At 36.3% G+C, this 16,489-nt stretch overlaps 2 protein-coding genes across 7 annotated transcripts in view; one reads left to right on the top strand and one right to left on the bottom strand.

Annotated features, from left to right (window-relative positions):
• Window positions 1–16,489, top strand: part of LOC134426653 (cytochrome c oxidase subunit 6C) — a 475,168-nt gene that overhangs the window by 82,545 nt on the left and 376,134 nt on the right. The gene's annotated exons all lie outside the window — the stretch shown is intronic.
• Window positions 1–16,489, bottom strand: part of VPS13B (vacuolar protein sorting 13 homolog B) — a 429,375-nt gene that overhangs the window by 74,321 nt on the left and 338,565 nt on the right. For all 6 annotated transcript variants that reach the window (XM_063171820.1, XM_063171844.1, XM_063171830.1 and 3 more), the window contains exons 37-39: window positions 8,338–8,537; window positions 5,549–5,756; window positions 4,988–5,172 (exon numbers count right to left, since the gene is read on the bottom strand). In XM_063171820.1, the coding sequence (XP_063027890.1) occupies window positions 4,988–5,172; window positions 5,549–5,756; window positions 8,338–8,537 (593 nt within the window). The remainder of the gene's footprint in view (window positions 1–4,987; window positions 5,173–5,548; window positions 5,757–8,337; window positions 8,538–16,489) is intronic.

A 16,489-nucleotide genomic window follows, 5' to 3' on the forward strand; every position in this document is an offset into this window, starting at 1 on the left:
GATGCATCTTAACTAAATCAGATAACTCAGAATTTGGAACACTACACAGTGTATGATTACTTTGATTAGATAAATCTGGTTTTCTTCTGCTTTTAAATTCATGCCAATTGGGTAAATGCTCTTGTTGACAATACATAGCTTTATTTGAGATATGGGGCAGTGCCAAGCAACATCCCTCAATGGAAAGATAACTCTACAATGGAATGACAATAAATAAGAATCTCTGTAAAAGGTTCACTGGATAAAAACAGGCCTCCAGCTGTACAGGAGATATTTTGTGTGTCCTGTTCACCTGCCTGTACAGAAAAGCAGAGTATTTCCCTGATGGCATATGAACTGTTTTCCTACCTTGGTGAGCCCCACCCAATCTTTACTCTCCCCTGCCAACCTAAACCTGTCAACCTTGTTCTTGGTAAAGATAAATGATATAAAAATAAAAGCCAGATTACATCAGAAAAGTATAACAACATCACAGGCAAAGATAAACATAAATCTGAGATTCTCAAGACTGCAGGAAGACACAGGAAGACTTTGGGGAAACTAGACACACAGTGCAAGTACAGTTTTAAGCCCCGCAGCACAAATATTCAACAGAACCTTCTTTGAGGTTAAATATCTAAATGTATCTAGCTTCATATTGTATCTGCACAATGTGAAAGTCACTACTGAATCAGTAACAGATTTTTCTCTCCTTTTATTTTCTGCTTTCCACCTTTTGAATTTTAAAAATATCACAGAAATGAAGATGACTTGTCCTTTCTCAGATATGGACCTGACAGATCCAAGGAACTGTAAAAGCACAGTTGAATTTAGTATCACACAACAGCTTTGGAATACACATCTTTGTTATGATGTAGAATAAATTCTTCAATTATTCCTTATGTTCTGGGACAGTGGAATTATTTGCATAATAATAAATTATTGTCTGAAATCAGAAATTACTCTTACTCCTTTCATCCCAGTGCCATACTTCCAAGGCAACCAGAACAATTGAAATGGAGGAAATTGCCACAAATTCTCTTTCAACTGTCCTAGTAGCCATAGCAAGCCAATGCCCTCATCATTTAGAAGATGAAGAGAGACACAATGAAACCCCTACTCTGAAATTGAGACTGTCCAGCCCATTCTTGTTCCTAAGGATGCTCATGTATCTTCTACAATTCTGATATCTCTCAGGAGACATTTCAACATACATTCTAAACCAAAATCTGCTTGAAGGCTATTACCATGCTTCCAAGTTCTGGGTGAAACACATTTCATGGTCAGATTTCATAGGAATGAGAATCATCACTGCCCACAGTGCAACTTCAAGTGGCACCACACCACAAGGCCATCACAGAGCAATTAGAAGACCTTTGCCCTGTAATGATGAGCTGGTTGCCTTACAGAATATAGTTTAATGTTAAACTGGGAAACTGTGGCATGCCTTAAGTCTTCACATGTGAATACTCACTGAGACAAATTTATAAACACCTGCACAGTTTTTGTTACAGAAATTATCTGTGACCTAAATGTAGCAGTAACTAAATTTTTGGAGCAAGGTTATTTCGGAGCAAGGTTCAGTAGGTTATTTCTCACTGGTTCATGAACAGAAGACATACATGTCTTTCTTTAAGCACAGAATAAAATAGGCTTTTGAAGTTGCTCATCTTTAACCACAAAACCTTCTCTTACCAGCAGTCTACTTGAATTATTTAAGTTTCATCTGTTATAACGGAAAAAGTCTCAGAGAGTATCCCTTTGTTTTAACTTATCTATATATCAATCATCAATATTTTAAAAATAATGGAATTGCTACTTTATCTTGCTTTTTAGCTTTTGAAAAAATTTTGTGAAAATTTTCCAAGTTTGGACTTCCCTCTAGTCCTGAGGTGGTCATATGATTCTCACATCAATACTATTATTCACCTTTGAAAGGTGTTTCCTCACAGACTAGTTATCTGAAAGAATGGTAAATCAAACAGAGCCAAAGGACATTTACAACATGTGAAAAAGAGACAAAAAGGACTTAAAGATTACATAGTGTTTGCCATGTCTGTTAAACAGGGGAAACAACAAATTCAGGTACTTTCCACCTCTTTAAAGAAATATAATCCTGCTGCAATTTCTTACAATCAGATCTAGAATTCTCACTTCCTTCAAACTATTAGATGCAAGCTCTATTTCAAACTGCTAAAGCAATGCCATGTGGTATGCCATGGCAGAGACATCAGTTCTTCCTGTTCCCCCCACAAATAAAAGCAACAATGTTTGGACTGCAAAAACAAAGTATTACAAACTTGACCACTGAAACTGCTTCCCTTTGCAAAAACACAAGGTAAAGCACAAGAAAACAGCTCTTGGGGCAATTCAGAAATAGGAGCAAGGCAAGGTTCAACAGAAACAGTATAGTTCATATTAACTCTTATGATCTGAAGCTGTTCTCTATCCTTTGGCTGTACCAGATAACACGCACCTTCAATATTCAGAAAAATTCTCTTTATGGTGAAGCTTTTGCAAGTTCCAGGAATTTGAATAATAGCTATAAAAACACAGAGTTCTAAAACCTACCCATGATTAAAACGTTATGCTAAAAGTTTAACAAAGACAGAAAGCTAGATGAAATGTCATAGCAACTTACTCAGAAAGAAAGAACATGCAACTGGAAAACTTCAAGGAAAAAAACCCGCAAAAATTCAATACAAACTACAGAAGGGCACCTTTGACTGTATCTTTGTGAAGCACAGGATTAAGGGAGACTGGTAACACAGCTGGGGACATTATGGGTCCTCCTTGCATTTGAACACATCCACAATCCTGGGAAAGTTTTTAAAGTATATTTTAATATAGCTTAGTATCATTATTGTTTTTTAATTTAGAGCCTTTTTTCCAAAAAAGCTAAAGTCTTTGGCTTGCAGATGTTTCTCTAATGTTTCATTTCAAGAATGGAATAAAATAAATACTGTTTTATCTTTTTTCTCTTTGTATTTAATTAATTTTCCATATGCACTAAATCCCCAGTATATTAATTAACATGTATCCACACAGGGAAAAAGTGGAGCTCATAAAAGGCCTCATGATTAACTTCAATTACAATCTGAAGTTTGATATGAGTATTTAGTAAATGCAATTTACCTAAAGAAATTAAAATTTTTCTCTGCATTACTTATTCCACTCACATAACTCTATTAAGATTAATAAAAAAATGCACACTGCCCATGTTTAAAATGGCTGCTCATCAGGTGTATGGCCATTTCTGGAAAATGTAATAAATCACCACCCTGAGCCAGGCAACAATTACTACTACAATGAATGGCCTTCAACCAAAGCGTGGATCTTCTTGTAGGCATTTCTGCACATCATGGGTCCAAAGCAGAATTTTTTACTAAATGTCCTCTAATTTGGCTGATATCTTTATATTTTCTCTGGTGGCAGAAATCTGAAGAATCACATGAATGTCAGAAGAGGCTGACAGAACCTGACCCTTGGTAGTTGGGTGCTTCTCACTCTGAGGCAACAATAGTGAACTGGACCTTCTCTTCTCTACACCATTGTATGGAAGCACAAAGCAGAACCTGTGTGCTACTGAAAGTCCAGCTGTGTATGCCCATTTGAAGAAGAGGTGGTGTTCCCCTTGGACAGGGTCATATCGTTCCACAAGCACATACATAATGGTTTTCATGATGTCTGTTACCTATAATGGGAGTGTAATGTAATTAAACCAAAACCTTGGTGTGCTGTGCTCCAAAAATACCAGCCTGAAAGGAAGTGAAATCCTGGCTTTCATAGCAACCTAATAGGCCATCAAGACAGCCTACAATAACACAATTTTGATCTTTGATTCAAACCTCATGCCAAGTGGAGCTGATTTTTTTCCATTTAATTCTAATTTTCATGTAACTGAAAGGAGCTGACATTTGGCTGTCTTGAGGGCAAAGAAATTGGCAGGACACTTACATGATCTCACCGACAGTATGTGCACAGTAATAACATTATACCATTTATCTGAGGAAGATTATCCTACTTATTCATAACTCAAAGCATATTGGTGAATAATTCAATTTTAAAAGCAATTTTTAACATCACAGCAATAATGAAATAGAATTCAAGAGTTTTGGACAAATAAGAAGAACTGGGAAATATTTATTTCCCTTGACTCACAACACTATTCTGATTAACAACAAGATTGAAATTAAAAAAAAAATGACAGGTCCAATTTGTAATGCAAAAGGGAAACAGAGATTACGAGAATTAAAATTGAGCTAAAATCAAAATATGTATGCAAGGAATAAGCGAATTTAAAAAGAATTACACTAGACAGGAGAAAATGTAATGACCCAATTGCATACATTAGAAAGCAAAACTTCCAGCACATTAAGGATCAGTGTAATTTTGAGGTATGGTCTATTTTTAGGGCATGGAGACTGCAGCACTCAGCCTTCCTTAAAAGAGAAGTTCCATGCTCTCACACAGTCAAACCACACCATCCACTTCAACCCTCTGAAGGTAAAATGAGAGAAACCAGACCCTTTCCCCCTACCCTGTGGATCTTACTAGGAGCAGTGCAGCCATCTGCCATCACAGAAATAGGAGAGAACAGCCAGATTGGAGCTTTTACTTCAATGATTCCACTAGAACTTGGAAATTTCAGACCAGGTCTTTCCTCATATGTTTCAGTTTCAAACCAAATGAAGTCTTTATGCAAAGACTGATGGATGAAACCATAAAAAGAAAGAATAAAAACTGTATGCTCACAAACTAAACCTGATAAACTTGGCTATAGCTTATTATGCAACATAAAAACTGCAGAGGTAAGTGGGTAAAATGTTTATACAAGTAGTTTTGAAACTAAAGATATGCTCAAGCTGTGCAATGTACCTCATATTGGTTTTATAGAGCTCCTGACATTTGTTTTGTGCTCCTTTTTAATAAATCTGAGTTTGAAAACTTTCACTTTACAGCAGTAATATTTCCATTTGTTACTGAAAGTAGAAAACTCATTACCCACCTGAAGAACATCTCCAAGGTCAGCAGTGCTAATATCTGGGTCTTCAGTGGTATTAAAAGGAACAGGGTTAATTTTTACAAGAGTGAGCACTCTGGGTTCTGGGTATCTCCACAGCATCATTCCTGGACTATCCTCAGTTTCATTGTAAAACACAACTTCATAGGCATTGGGCAGCTTTTGTGCTTCTGTCAAATGAAAGAAAGCTATAATCTGTTATGCAATTTCTAGAAAGAAACATGCTGGTTTATGAAACCAAAGTGATTAAAAAGAAATCCCTCGGGATCAAAAGGAGAGAAAATAAAAAAGCAATTTCCCTGACTTTTAAAACATTACAGCTTAATGGAAAGAAATCAAAAAAGTCTTTTAAAGTATTTTTTTTAAAATTCTAGCAGATGTCTTTTCAACTGCTTTTCCAAAAAATATAAAGTTATTCATTGTAAGAGGCAAGTAATGTCTAATAGGTTACTACTATTTTTACTTTATAACCTAGAAAAAAAAAGGAAGAAAAAAAGAGGAAAAAAAAAAAAGAAAAAAGGAAAAAAAAAATTATATCCTTCTTACCTGCATCTTGTATATACTGGAAGAGTCCTGTTCTCAGATCATCTGAGGAATGCTCAGGTTTTGAGGCTTGATTCCTTTCTGCAGAAAAACACGTTGGGTGTGGACGTTCAGGTATCAACGTCTCTACACCGCCCTTTTTAGTCAGGTACTGCCACAGAAGCTCCTGGAGAAGAACTAAACAGTTCAAATGCTCTTGACCCCAGAAAACCTTTAAAAAGAAAAAAAAGGAGAGAGAAAGAGAGAGAGAGAAAAGATGAAAAAATTACATACAAATATTCAGCCATTTTTGAAGGGAAAAACACCTCCCCAAAAACAACAGGAATTTTATATGGCTTTTAGTCTGCTCTACTTACACCTTAATTGCTTGCAAGCATTCTTAATTTTAAAATAAAGGACAGAAGCAACAAAATATCCTTACAAAACTATTTCTCAAATGTGTTCTTTTCATTATCTGAAGGAAAACATTAGTTCCTACCATTTAACAATTCACAGTGAGGTTGCCTGGAAGACCACAGATCTTAAATGTTATATTCAAGAACTGTACACAATGCTAGCACTGGTCACAAGTTTCTCAGTTTAAGACATGACAAAAAACCCTTAAAGATACAAAGTTTAAACTCCTCAAAGAGGTTGCTCCAGAACTGGAATTCTGGAATACATTTTAAACTAAGTGACACAGCTAAGAATGTGGCACAGAAGACATATGAAAGATCATCTTAAACACAAAAATTAAGCATATGAATTGGGTGTTCTGTAAGTCCTCCAAGTGAGGTTTAAAAGTTCAAAGTTTTCTGAAGTTTAAAACAGAAATACAGAAAAATATCTAATAAAATTGGGCATGCCAAGTCTAGAAGATTAGAAGATTTGCACACTTTGTAGCAAAATAAAAGGCAAGAAGGCATTCCTTTCTGCCAGCTTGGACAAGCATTGCTGCTTTTTTCAAATCAAGCTCCTGTTTGACAGAATTATATTAATGGGAACCACTACTTTAGACTTCATGTGCAGAAGCAGGCCTTGAAGCACCAGAGAAGACAAAGAAGCAACTAGCAATACAGAAATTAGACATGGAACCAGTGTGGGATGAAATCAAAATGCCCAGACTGTAACTTAAAAGTTATGGTAAGGGTGTGAGTGAAGCACACAAGTCAGGTATGCACATAAAGAGTAGTGCAAATTTTTCAATGGGGGAATATAAATTTTCAAATGTGAAAAAAAATCAGAAGATGCCTAAAGGGAATGTAGTTGCAAGAAGGCAGATTTTTTTCTTGCCCTGCATCTAGAAGTAAGCCCACAGAATACACCGAGACCCTCTTGAATCACAGCCACAGCCAGCCCTGAGCGAAAGATTCCCAGCCTAGGCAGGTATTCTCTGAATTTAGTGCATCTCCACCATGGTTTCAGAAGAACCTCTGGTCTTGGGGTCCCACACCTACTCTAGCACCACCTCAGAGGAGCTCTGTCACCTTAAGGCAATCCCAGAGGCCCCAGTCCCCACTGACAGAGGAGGGACGAACATTTTTCTCCATCTCACACTTTTATTCATTTGTAAGCAGAAGGGAACTCTAGGCCATGGAACTCCTACTACAATATTCAGCTTATGATTTTACATAAGCTCTCAAGGTTCCGATGCAATACAAAGTGACAGGGATAGGTGAGGTCATGTTTAGAGCTGGTAAAATCATTAGCCATAAATAAATTAATTTGAAACAGAACTGGTAATTATTTTGTCAGCATTTTCAAATCTATTCTGCCAGACCAAACACTTAATGATCTTCTGCAGAAGCTAACTGTCCCTAATTATACTCTAATAATAAATGGCTTTCTGAGATTTATAGATTCCTTTTTGGTACTTGTCAAACCCCAAAATTTTGGAAAAAAAAAAAGCATTTTATTACCAACACATACAGGTAGTCAGCCAAGTACCTGTGAAAAACAATTAAAAAAAGGAGCAAAGAAACAAACTGACTTTATTTATTCATTAAGATACATTTTTTTCCCAAATTTGTATTATCTGATTAACCCTATTTCCAGTGCTGTTGTTCTAAGACCTTCCAATGCCAGTTCTGGGAAAAAACTTATTGACACAATTAAATGTCAAAATTTCCTTTTTGTGTTTTATATATTTGATTTATGTATTTATTTTAAAACATTTGGTATGTATAGATACTATAATAAAAATAATTAAAACAAGACATATCTTAAAGCCCACTTGTTTATGCCCCACAGAATCTATTTTTCATTTCAAGAACTCCCAAGCTTCTTGGACTGATTTCAAGTTGTGGCACTTCCAAAAAGGAGAGGATAGCACGGAAAACTGAGCATTAATTGTTACAAACAACAGTTTGCAATTACTCCCCCGAGAAATTTGTGTAAGTTTAAAAAGAAAGGATATGTACTTCTTAAGGCTTCCTCTAGGCATTACAGACACGTAGATCGTGGACAGACCAACACACACCCATCAGAACATGACCCTAGATATTAAGTGTTAGTAATTTGATCCAGTAGTTTTAAGGAACACACACATACAGCTAAAATACAAGGTTTAAGCAGTATTGAAAAAAAAGTAAATCCAAAACACAGTACACAAATTTTCAATCAATAGTTTACATGAAAGAGTAGATACTTATTTTATAAGATAAGACAAAACCCACCCAAATCAAACATGCAAAACTCCCCAACCTAGCAACCGGCTGTAGGATGAGAAGGCTTTAATGAAATTTATTTTTGAAAACTTAATCATCCAAAACCAGTCCAGTTCAACAGCACAACCATAAGCATCTTATACAGACCTGCAGCAGTCCTCCTCTCAAATCAATGTAGATTTTTGGAACAGATTGCTCTGGGCCAGGATCACCACTGTGCTTACACCACTTGGCTTCCACGTTAACAGAGCAGCAAAAAGGGCCAATCAGAGATTTCACTCTTTCTTTGAGACTTGTTTTAAGTAAGAAATCTTTTATGTCAAGGACTAAAGATGATCCATGGATTCCTAAAAGGAGAAAGAGAAATTTAATCCCACTGGCAGTTATTCTCCAAACATTTTTGTGCTTATTTCCTGAATTCACTTTACCATGAGCCTGGGGATCTCAAGCCATTACTCACACAAATAGTCCCACTGACTTTCATGGAAATACTTGTGTGGAAAATCACTCTGGTCTCCAAGGAAGAACTACACACCTGGGCAAGGAGATCTGTAACTTTTTAAAAAAATTCCTGTTTTTTTCACTTAGCTTGCTCTTCCCACACTGTCAACCAGACTTTACACCATGTTGCTGTAACAGAGCAGGTATGTCTCATCCACATTCCTTACAAAGAATCATTTGCCAAAACATGACTTTTTGCCTTCTGAGTATTTTAAGGTTTATGAGAAGAGACATTTTTCATTAAATTATGAATTTTTTTTTCAAAAAAGTCTATTAAGAATAATTACAGCTGCTTCACTTGATCATATTTCAAACTGATAGGAAATAGAGATTTTGAACAGTTCTTTCTGCTTTTGTCCAGATTAATTACTATAACATAGCACCTTGCTAGACTTGGGAGTACTTAGCTGAAGAAGGGTACTGTTTGAATTCTAATAATTCAAAACAAATGCTTATCTCAAGCTACATAATGCACATTTCCTGAGAAAAAGAGTTTAAAGTTTTCATATCATAACCTTTTGAACTTTACATAGCTTCATAGAACCTAAAAATGGTAATGGCAGATTACATTTATGACAGAACTTACATACTCTCATTAAAGACAAACATTTTGAGGATAGAAACATCATCTAGAAATATCCCAGCTCTTGAGAATTTAACTTACTGCAAATCACTGCTTAATAAAATAAACCATGCCTAATATCTCTATTTCTTTGGTATATTTACATGGAAAGTACTACATCTGAGGTTGGCTTAACTTTTATCTCCTTTGGTGCTAATACTTGGACTCAACACCCTGAATGCTGGATGCCACCCTACTTTATAATGCACACAGCTTATTTTTCTAATGAAACTACACATTTACAAAAGGCAAAAGATTAAAAAGACACCTAAGGCTTATACACAGGTGTTTCAAGGAACAGTTTCATTTTATAACTTTGCTGGTAGAAAAATCCCCCCAAAACACAACTCACTGTTTTGAATCCATGCAATAAAACTTCTCCTATGAATCTCTCCTAGCATCCAAGGAAGAAGTCTGTCTGCATCCTGGGGCTTACAGTTTCATAATACTGAGCACTATTTTTTCAATGGAAGGAAATACATTGCATATTTTTTTTTAAAGCAGCAAACACTAGGAAGGTGGTCCAACAATGCCCACAGTAACATTGGCATTGAAATGTGTCCAACCTTAGTAGGAACCACAAACTTAAACCATCTCTCCCTTGAGCAGCTGGAGTTTAGTAACAATGATCAAGGGCTCAAACCAACCATTGTCCCATGCCAATCAACAGGACTGTTGTCACCGACTGCAAATGGAGTTCCAGCTTTGGGGGTTTTTATTTAGGCTGGTTCCTGAAATCCTGCATCTGCTCTCATGGGTTACAGGCCTATGGGACAGATCTGTTCAAGGCGGTTTTTGACACTGAATTTCAGTGATAATCAACAAAAGTTGATTATCAACACACACTGACATCCTGCTATAGTTAGTTATTTTAAGAGGCACTATAATACTTGGAAATTATTTTTTTTTTCTTTTAATATTCTATATGGAATTTTGATTTTTAAGAGAATAAATTCTTGGTAACTATGGCACAATTCTTCAATATAGAGAAATTTCTTCCTATAGTTTTATTAGAATATGGGCCAAGTTGCAGAAACAACAGAAGAGGAAAAGGAATGCCAGAATACAAGTGGTTTTATTTATGTTTTCTTTCACTGGGATTACACTTGGAAGGATTATGCTTTGCAGTCTCTTTGTGTTGTCATCTCAGCTCCACAAAGTACAAAGAAAACACAATATCCCACAGCTTAGAAGCAGAACTGAGCATTCAGCACATAATACTGCTGGTTCAAAATCAGCAGTGCCTTTCTCAAATGCTAAGCAAACAATGAGAAATGAAGAAACAATTAAGAATAAGGAAATGTTGGTTAGTTTTCAATACATGAAATATTGCAAGACACATCCATGGATTGTGTCCTACAAATACGAGGAAAAGTTCAGGAACTCAGGAAGAGATTTTTATTTTTCTTGCTGTGACCCAGAGTGCTCTTGTATAGACAAAAATCACACCCTTGATCCTTCTAGCAGTTGTACCTACTTGTCCTTTCAGGGATGAGCTGATTCAGTATAAAAAAACCACTGTTCACTGTTAGAAAAACTGCAATGCAGAGACCATTTAGACAAACTTGCATGTAGTGATGTTTTGAGGAAGCTTAAAGAAAAGAAATGAAGAACAAGTATGCATAAACCTTAAAAAGCAGTAGTAAGTAAAGAGATCTCTGCGTCTAAGAGAAGTTCCAGTAAGGTACTATTTCTATGGAAATCCCAAAAGTACATGTTCAGTCTGTGAAGTGCTTTCCCATGACTAAAGCAATCACCTCAGAAAAGTAAAGATGTAAAATAATTTTCCCTTGTTTTTGCCATCCCACACACTATTTTCAGTCAGTCCTTCAATGCATCTCTCACAAACCCCCATTGTGGAAGCCTGCCTTCAGTTTCAATAGATTAAATCAAAGTCTCCATTTGAAGTGAACTTGAGATGGCAGCACAAAGAAGCAATATATCTTCATAAATGATTGCTATGACATGTAGAAGTTAACTTGTGCTGTTTGGATTATGGCTCATGAACACCAATGCACTTTTCAGTACGTGCAATAATTTACTTTTAGGAACAAATAGTCTCATGACTTTTAAAATACTCCTCCAAGAGACTAATAAATATGAAGCACTTGCTTTGGACAGCATTTAAAAAATGCTGCCAGCCCTCCCCTGTCAGACTCCAGCCAGAAACACAATAGCACTACAAAACACATCTACACTAATGGAGCAAAAGAGAACTTAGACCAGGCTTCTGTGTGCTATTGCAAGCATTACCTTTACGATGACATATGCTCAAAAGGAATATTCAGGTATTTTATATGGTTGGAAACAATGTAGGAGGGTTTAAAAATAGCTAGCTTGTCACATTCAAAAAATTACTTTGCTCCAAAATTAAAGGTGGAGATCATTACAACAGAACAGTGAAAAAATTTTACCTAAAGACATTTACTTTGATATTCTAACATCTTTTTTAGTCAGTACATACTTGATTTATGCTAAGATTTAGAAAGACATCTCACAGAATCTGAGTACCCTAATACAGTTTTACACATAGTTAGATTAAGATTTATATATAATTATAGTAGAGTTGCATTAGCATTTGTCAATAATAGGAGGCTTCATCCTTGTGAAACTGCTGTGTGTGTATAAATCCTTTTGTGTGAATAGAAAAAGAAAGAGCTGGCCCATTTTAATAGATGCAGCAAATATATAAAAACAATCCCTGCCTTGCAATAACAATCACTTAGGGTTTAAGCAATACAGGTATTAAAAAAAAAAAGCTCTGTTTGTTCTTCTTGGTTAACAAAGGGAAAGACAATGTTTTGACATAAACCATGGACTTTCTGTTTTCAAAAACATTTCAGTGTTGACATTTGAATCAACTCCAAATGAAATGAGTAGAAATATAGAAGGAGCTTTTTTCCTTCTATTATTCCCTGCGCATTTGCTCTTCCTTGGCTGCAAATGCTGTTTGGTTCATTGCACTGTCACCTAATGCAACACAGAGCATGATTTTAATTGGCAAACTTCAACAGGGGACAAGAGAATTAAGAAAATGAAAACACATGTATTTTAACAAAGGTAGCAAATGGCACTGAACTGGCACTTGGCTCTCTTTTGAAAAGCCAGTAGCTTTGCTACAAACAATAGCACTATGAAGAAAATTGCTTTTCTGAGTTTGGGGCAGCTCAGCAGCAAGAGCGCGTCCCAGAGCACAGAGCCAGCCACGCTGGTTCAGAGGCATGTGAGTGATGTGGTCTCACTGCCAGCAGCAGCCTGTGGAGTGTATTCCCACCCAAGGGATCCTGGTGCCCTCTGAAGGGAGAACTCCAGGCTCCCCCATGGGTCCTCCCTGCCCCAGTGGCAGAGATACAATCTTGCCGCTAAAGATCAATTAGCAAGTGGTTTTCCTTACTACCTGCTACTAAAGTGACAGTCTGTGGTATTTGGCTCTGAACATTCACTCTTCATGTTTGTAACTTCAGTACCTACTTTCAGATTGTCATTGACATTAAGACAGCTATTAAAATGTAAATATGCTGTTATATCTAATATATTGGTACAACTATCTACACAATTCTTTCCTCTTAAGAAAACTGTAGATACATCACATACTGAGTAGTTATACTACAGTTACAACGCTCTGTTGACAAATATGCTTGACAAACCATCTTCTGAGAAGAAAGGGTAACAAAGCTGTGAAAATAATTACAGGGGAAATACTGCAGCTAATTTAAAAGGCAGCCAATTTACTCAAGTCTGGAAACAGCAGTAGCAAACAAATGGTGAAGCATAGTAGAGAACAATTTTAAGAACTACCTTCCAGGAGAGATTTAGTTAACAATCCACTGACCACACTGGATTTCTCATTAGTATCGAGCTGAATCTTATGATGGTTCATTCTCCCCATGAGAACAATACTTACATGTTACCAATTAGCTATTCTTTAGTGAAAGAGTTTTTCAGCATTACATTGGGACACATATGGGCTCTGTAAAAACATGAGATGTGTAACACACGGTAAACAGAAAGTAATGATCTTAACCAGGCCAAACCCTTGAATTCATCACTAATAAATGTCCCCATGCATTCAGCGGTACTGGCTGCTGGGAGCCTGTTTTCTTCAAGTACTTCAAACACTAAAATCCAGGAACATTTATTATTTTAATCCATTACAGGCAGTGGTTGATTTAACTTTATTGGTTGTGGTGGTGGTAGTAGTTATAGTAGGGGTAAAGCTATGTTCTTTTACACATCATTTCAAAAGGGCTTAATTATATTTTATAGCTCAGGCCAGGAATCCTGCTTGTTTTGTGTCTAACAAGGTTCAAATGGAGTTCAGGTCAGTGATGAATCAGAAGAGAAGTCAAAGATGGTTATCTATTTGAAATGAGCTCATCTCCCTTAAAGAATAACTGGGCAGGTACATCATGTTCATTACACTACTGCATACTAAATAACTGAAAAATCTCAATTCACTTGGTGATTTGGTAATTTTGGATTTTGTGATGCTTAATCACAGAGGGCATATTAAAGTTTAGATCCAAAGGGATTTTAATTATTGGTCAAGGCTGTCTTGGGAGTACAATAATTTAGAATATACTTGTAAAGCTCCATATTGCCTTATGTTATTCCAATTAGGTGAAGAAAATTGCATATTATAAACCAACAAAAATAGTGTTCATATTGCATCTGTGAGTCCAGCCTTCAAAAGTGATTACTATATTGATATGAGTAGTACTTGGTTCTTTTATCACAAACATTTTTAGATACCACCAGGTTTTAGAAAAGCAGCTAAACATTCTTACTCCAGCTCTACAGATGGACATGGGGATGTTCTTCAATTAAGAAAAAGATCTATGCATTTTCACATCTTAATTTTAGGTATCTGGTTGAAAACTTTGGCTTATTATCAGGAGATAACTGGTATTTAAAAATGTCTAGAAAGTTGTAGATATTTAGCACAACTGAAAAATCAGACACTGAAAAATCAAAATGGTTGACCAGCAAATGAAACATTACAAAATAGTGGATGCCACTCAAAATGTATCCAAATATAATCACCACAAAGTTGATTTAGAGTTACTTTGATGTCCTGCTCCTCTGGCTCTACACTGGATTCAGTGAATTTTAACTGCTTTAGTAAACTAAATCATCCATGAACTAGAGGGTAGCTTTTCTTTATAAATAAACTATCCTGAAGATAGTGCCTGGCAGCAGCTGAGCTCTATTTGGGCCTCTCTAACCCAGTCAATTATGCTTGTGGAAGTTCAAGGCTTGACAGATACACCCAGGCCACACAACCCAAACAGGTTGCCTTGCACTCTTGGAACGTGGCTCCTGAGGATCAAGGACAGTCCAGGTCCAGGCTTATTCCAGTCTTCTCCCTTCAATCCTTCCTTGTCTGTATGCTTCTCTCTATTCTCATTTGTGCCACTATGGTCATTAGGTGTACCTCTCCAGTGAACCAGATGAAGGAGACAATCTTGTTGCAAACTCTTCTTTAGTACTGGGTTAGTTTTCAGACAAAAGAGTGCCCTGACACAACCCATTGATCAGCTACCTAAGTAACTGAGCTAGCAAAAGGCAGAGTGTAGAAATGTGTGGCTACAATAACCTGAATTTCCTGTGAAATTGCACCTTTTGTCTGGGCAGCAAGCTAGTGATTCCATTCCATAAAAATATTCTTGACATGTAAAAAGAAGAAACAAGTCAGTATACCATCAATTTAAACTGCTTAATAACTGGTCCCTATGATTGGAAATAATGTCTTACCTCTGTCTCTTATACCTCACACTGAAAAATGAAGCCTGAACTGGAAGAAAAACACAGAAAGCATAAGATGTATAAAGAAAACATCCAGCTTTCACTGTTATATCTATTGTCTCATGAATTTAAACAGTCTATTAAATTGACTTCCATGTAAATACTGTATCACCTACTATCACCACATACACACTGGGATCCTACTATCAAAAGAAATTCCAGTCGCAAAAAATACGTAATTAATTTCACAATAAAAACTGAAGAGATTAAAAACCCAACCATATTTGTTCTGAATCAAATTTAATCTGAAATACTTTTAAAGCTGAGTTATTCAGATAGCAAATGCAGGTCTACAAAATTAGTGCATGCTGTCTTGAACAAAAGAAAGTTGAACAAACAACCTTCAAGGAACTTTTAATTCTTTTTTTTACTCTCTGAAGTTAATGCACTAGTTCATCAGTAGCAATTCTGAACCCTATCACAAAGTATCAGTAGGGAATCTGACCAGGATTAATACTGGTACTCAGTCCTGGGATTAGATGGTGTCTTGTTTCATGGATTTCAGGCCATCTGTTCTTCCCTCCTACATTATACTCCTGCAGAACTATAAACGCACCTCCACCTCAGGGACTATAGAAAGGAATTAGAATTCTTCTGCTTTTCATTATCACAAGATTCAGTAACTCATTTCATTGTCAGGATAATCCCCTTTTACTCTTTCTTTTGCGCTTGCAGGATATGCCAAAATGACAAATAAAATCCCAGATGTTAGAGACCTGATGAGGTCTCCACCTTTCCTTGAGTGTTGGGTTTAAGCTACTTGGGACACGGTGTCAAATCTGACAGGACCCTGATGCCCACACCCAATATTCATTAAGGTTTGTTAGTGATTTGTATAGCTGTCTACAAGCTGCACTTCCACCTCAGTCCTCAGTGGCCATTTAAATATTTAGTTTGTCCTCTGGCTTTTACTGACAGAGAATTAATTTCCTATTGTTCAAGTGTTGGAAAGAGTTTATATTTCTTTCTAAAAGTAACAAACGCCTTCTGGGTGTTGTAAATGGCTTGTTACTGCTGCATATTATTTTAGGTAGTCATATCTAATTTAAAGTTTTATTTCCCCACGGGCTAACTTGCATATCTGCAGCATCCAAAGGCTATGACAACGCCTTAGCAAAGTTTTCTCGAGGGAGTTAGTTAACTCCAAATTGAAGTTTGGTCTTCGTGCTATACCAATTCATATCTGCATTTAATTTCTAAAAGTACTGTAAAGTATCTCAAGTATGTAATTATTTTCAGGTTTAGTAAAATACTTGCAATTATCATAGGCTCAACTAGTGTTTATTTTTTCCCCCTTATTTATATGCTAAAGTAATCATTACTACATATGGGACAAAGGGCTGGGGAATTCTGTGTATGATCTTTGGAATA

The sequence above is a fragment of the Melospiza melodia genome, chromosome 1, assembly GCF_035770615.1.
Source record: "Melospiza melodia melodia isolate bMelMel2 chromosome 1, bMelMel2.pri, whole genome shotgun sequence".
NCBI lineage: Eukaryota > Metazoa > Chordata > Aves > Passeriformes > Passerellidae > Melospiza > Melospiza melodia.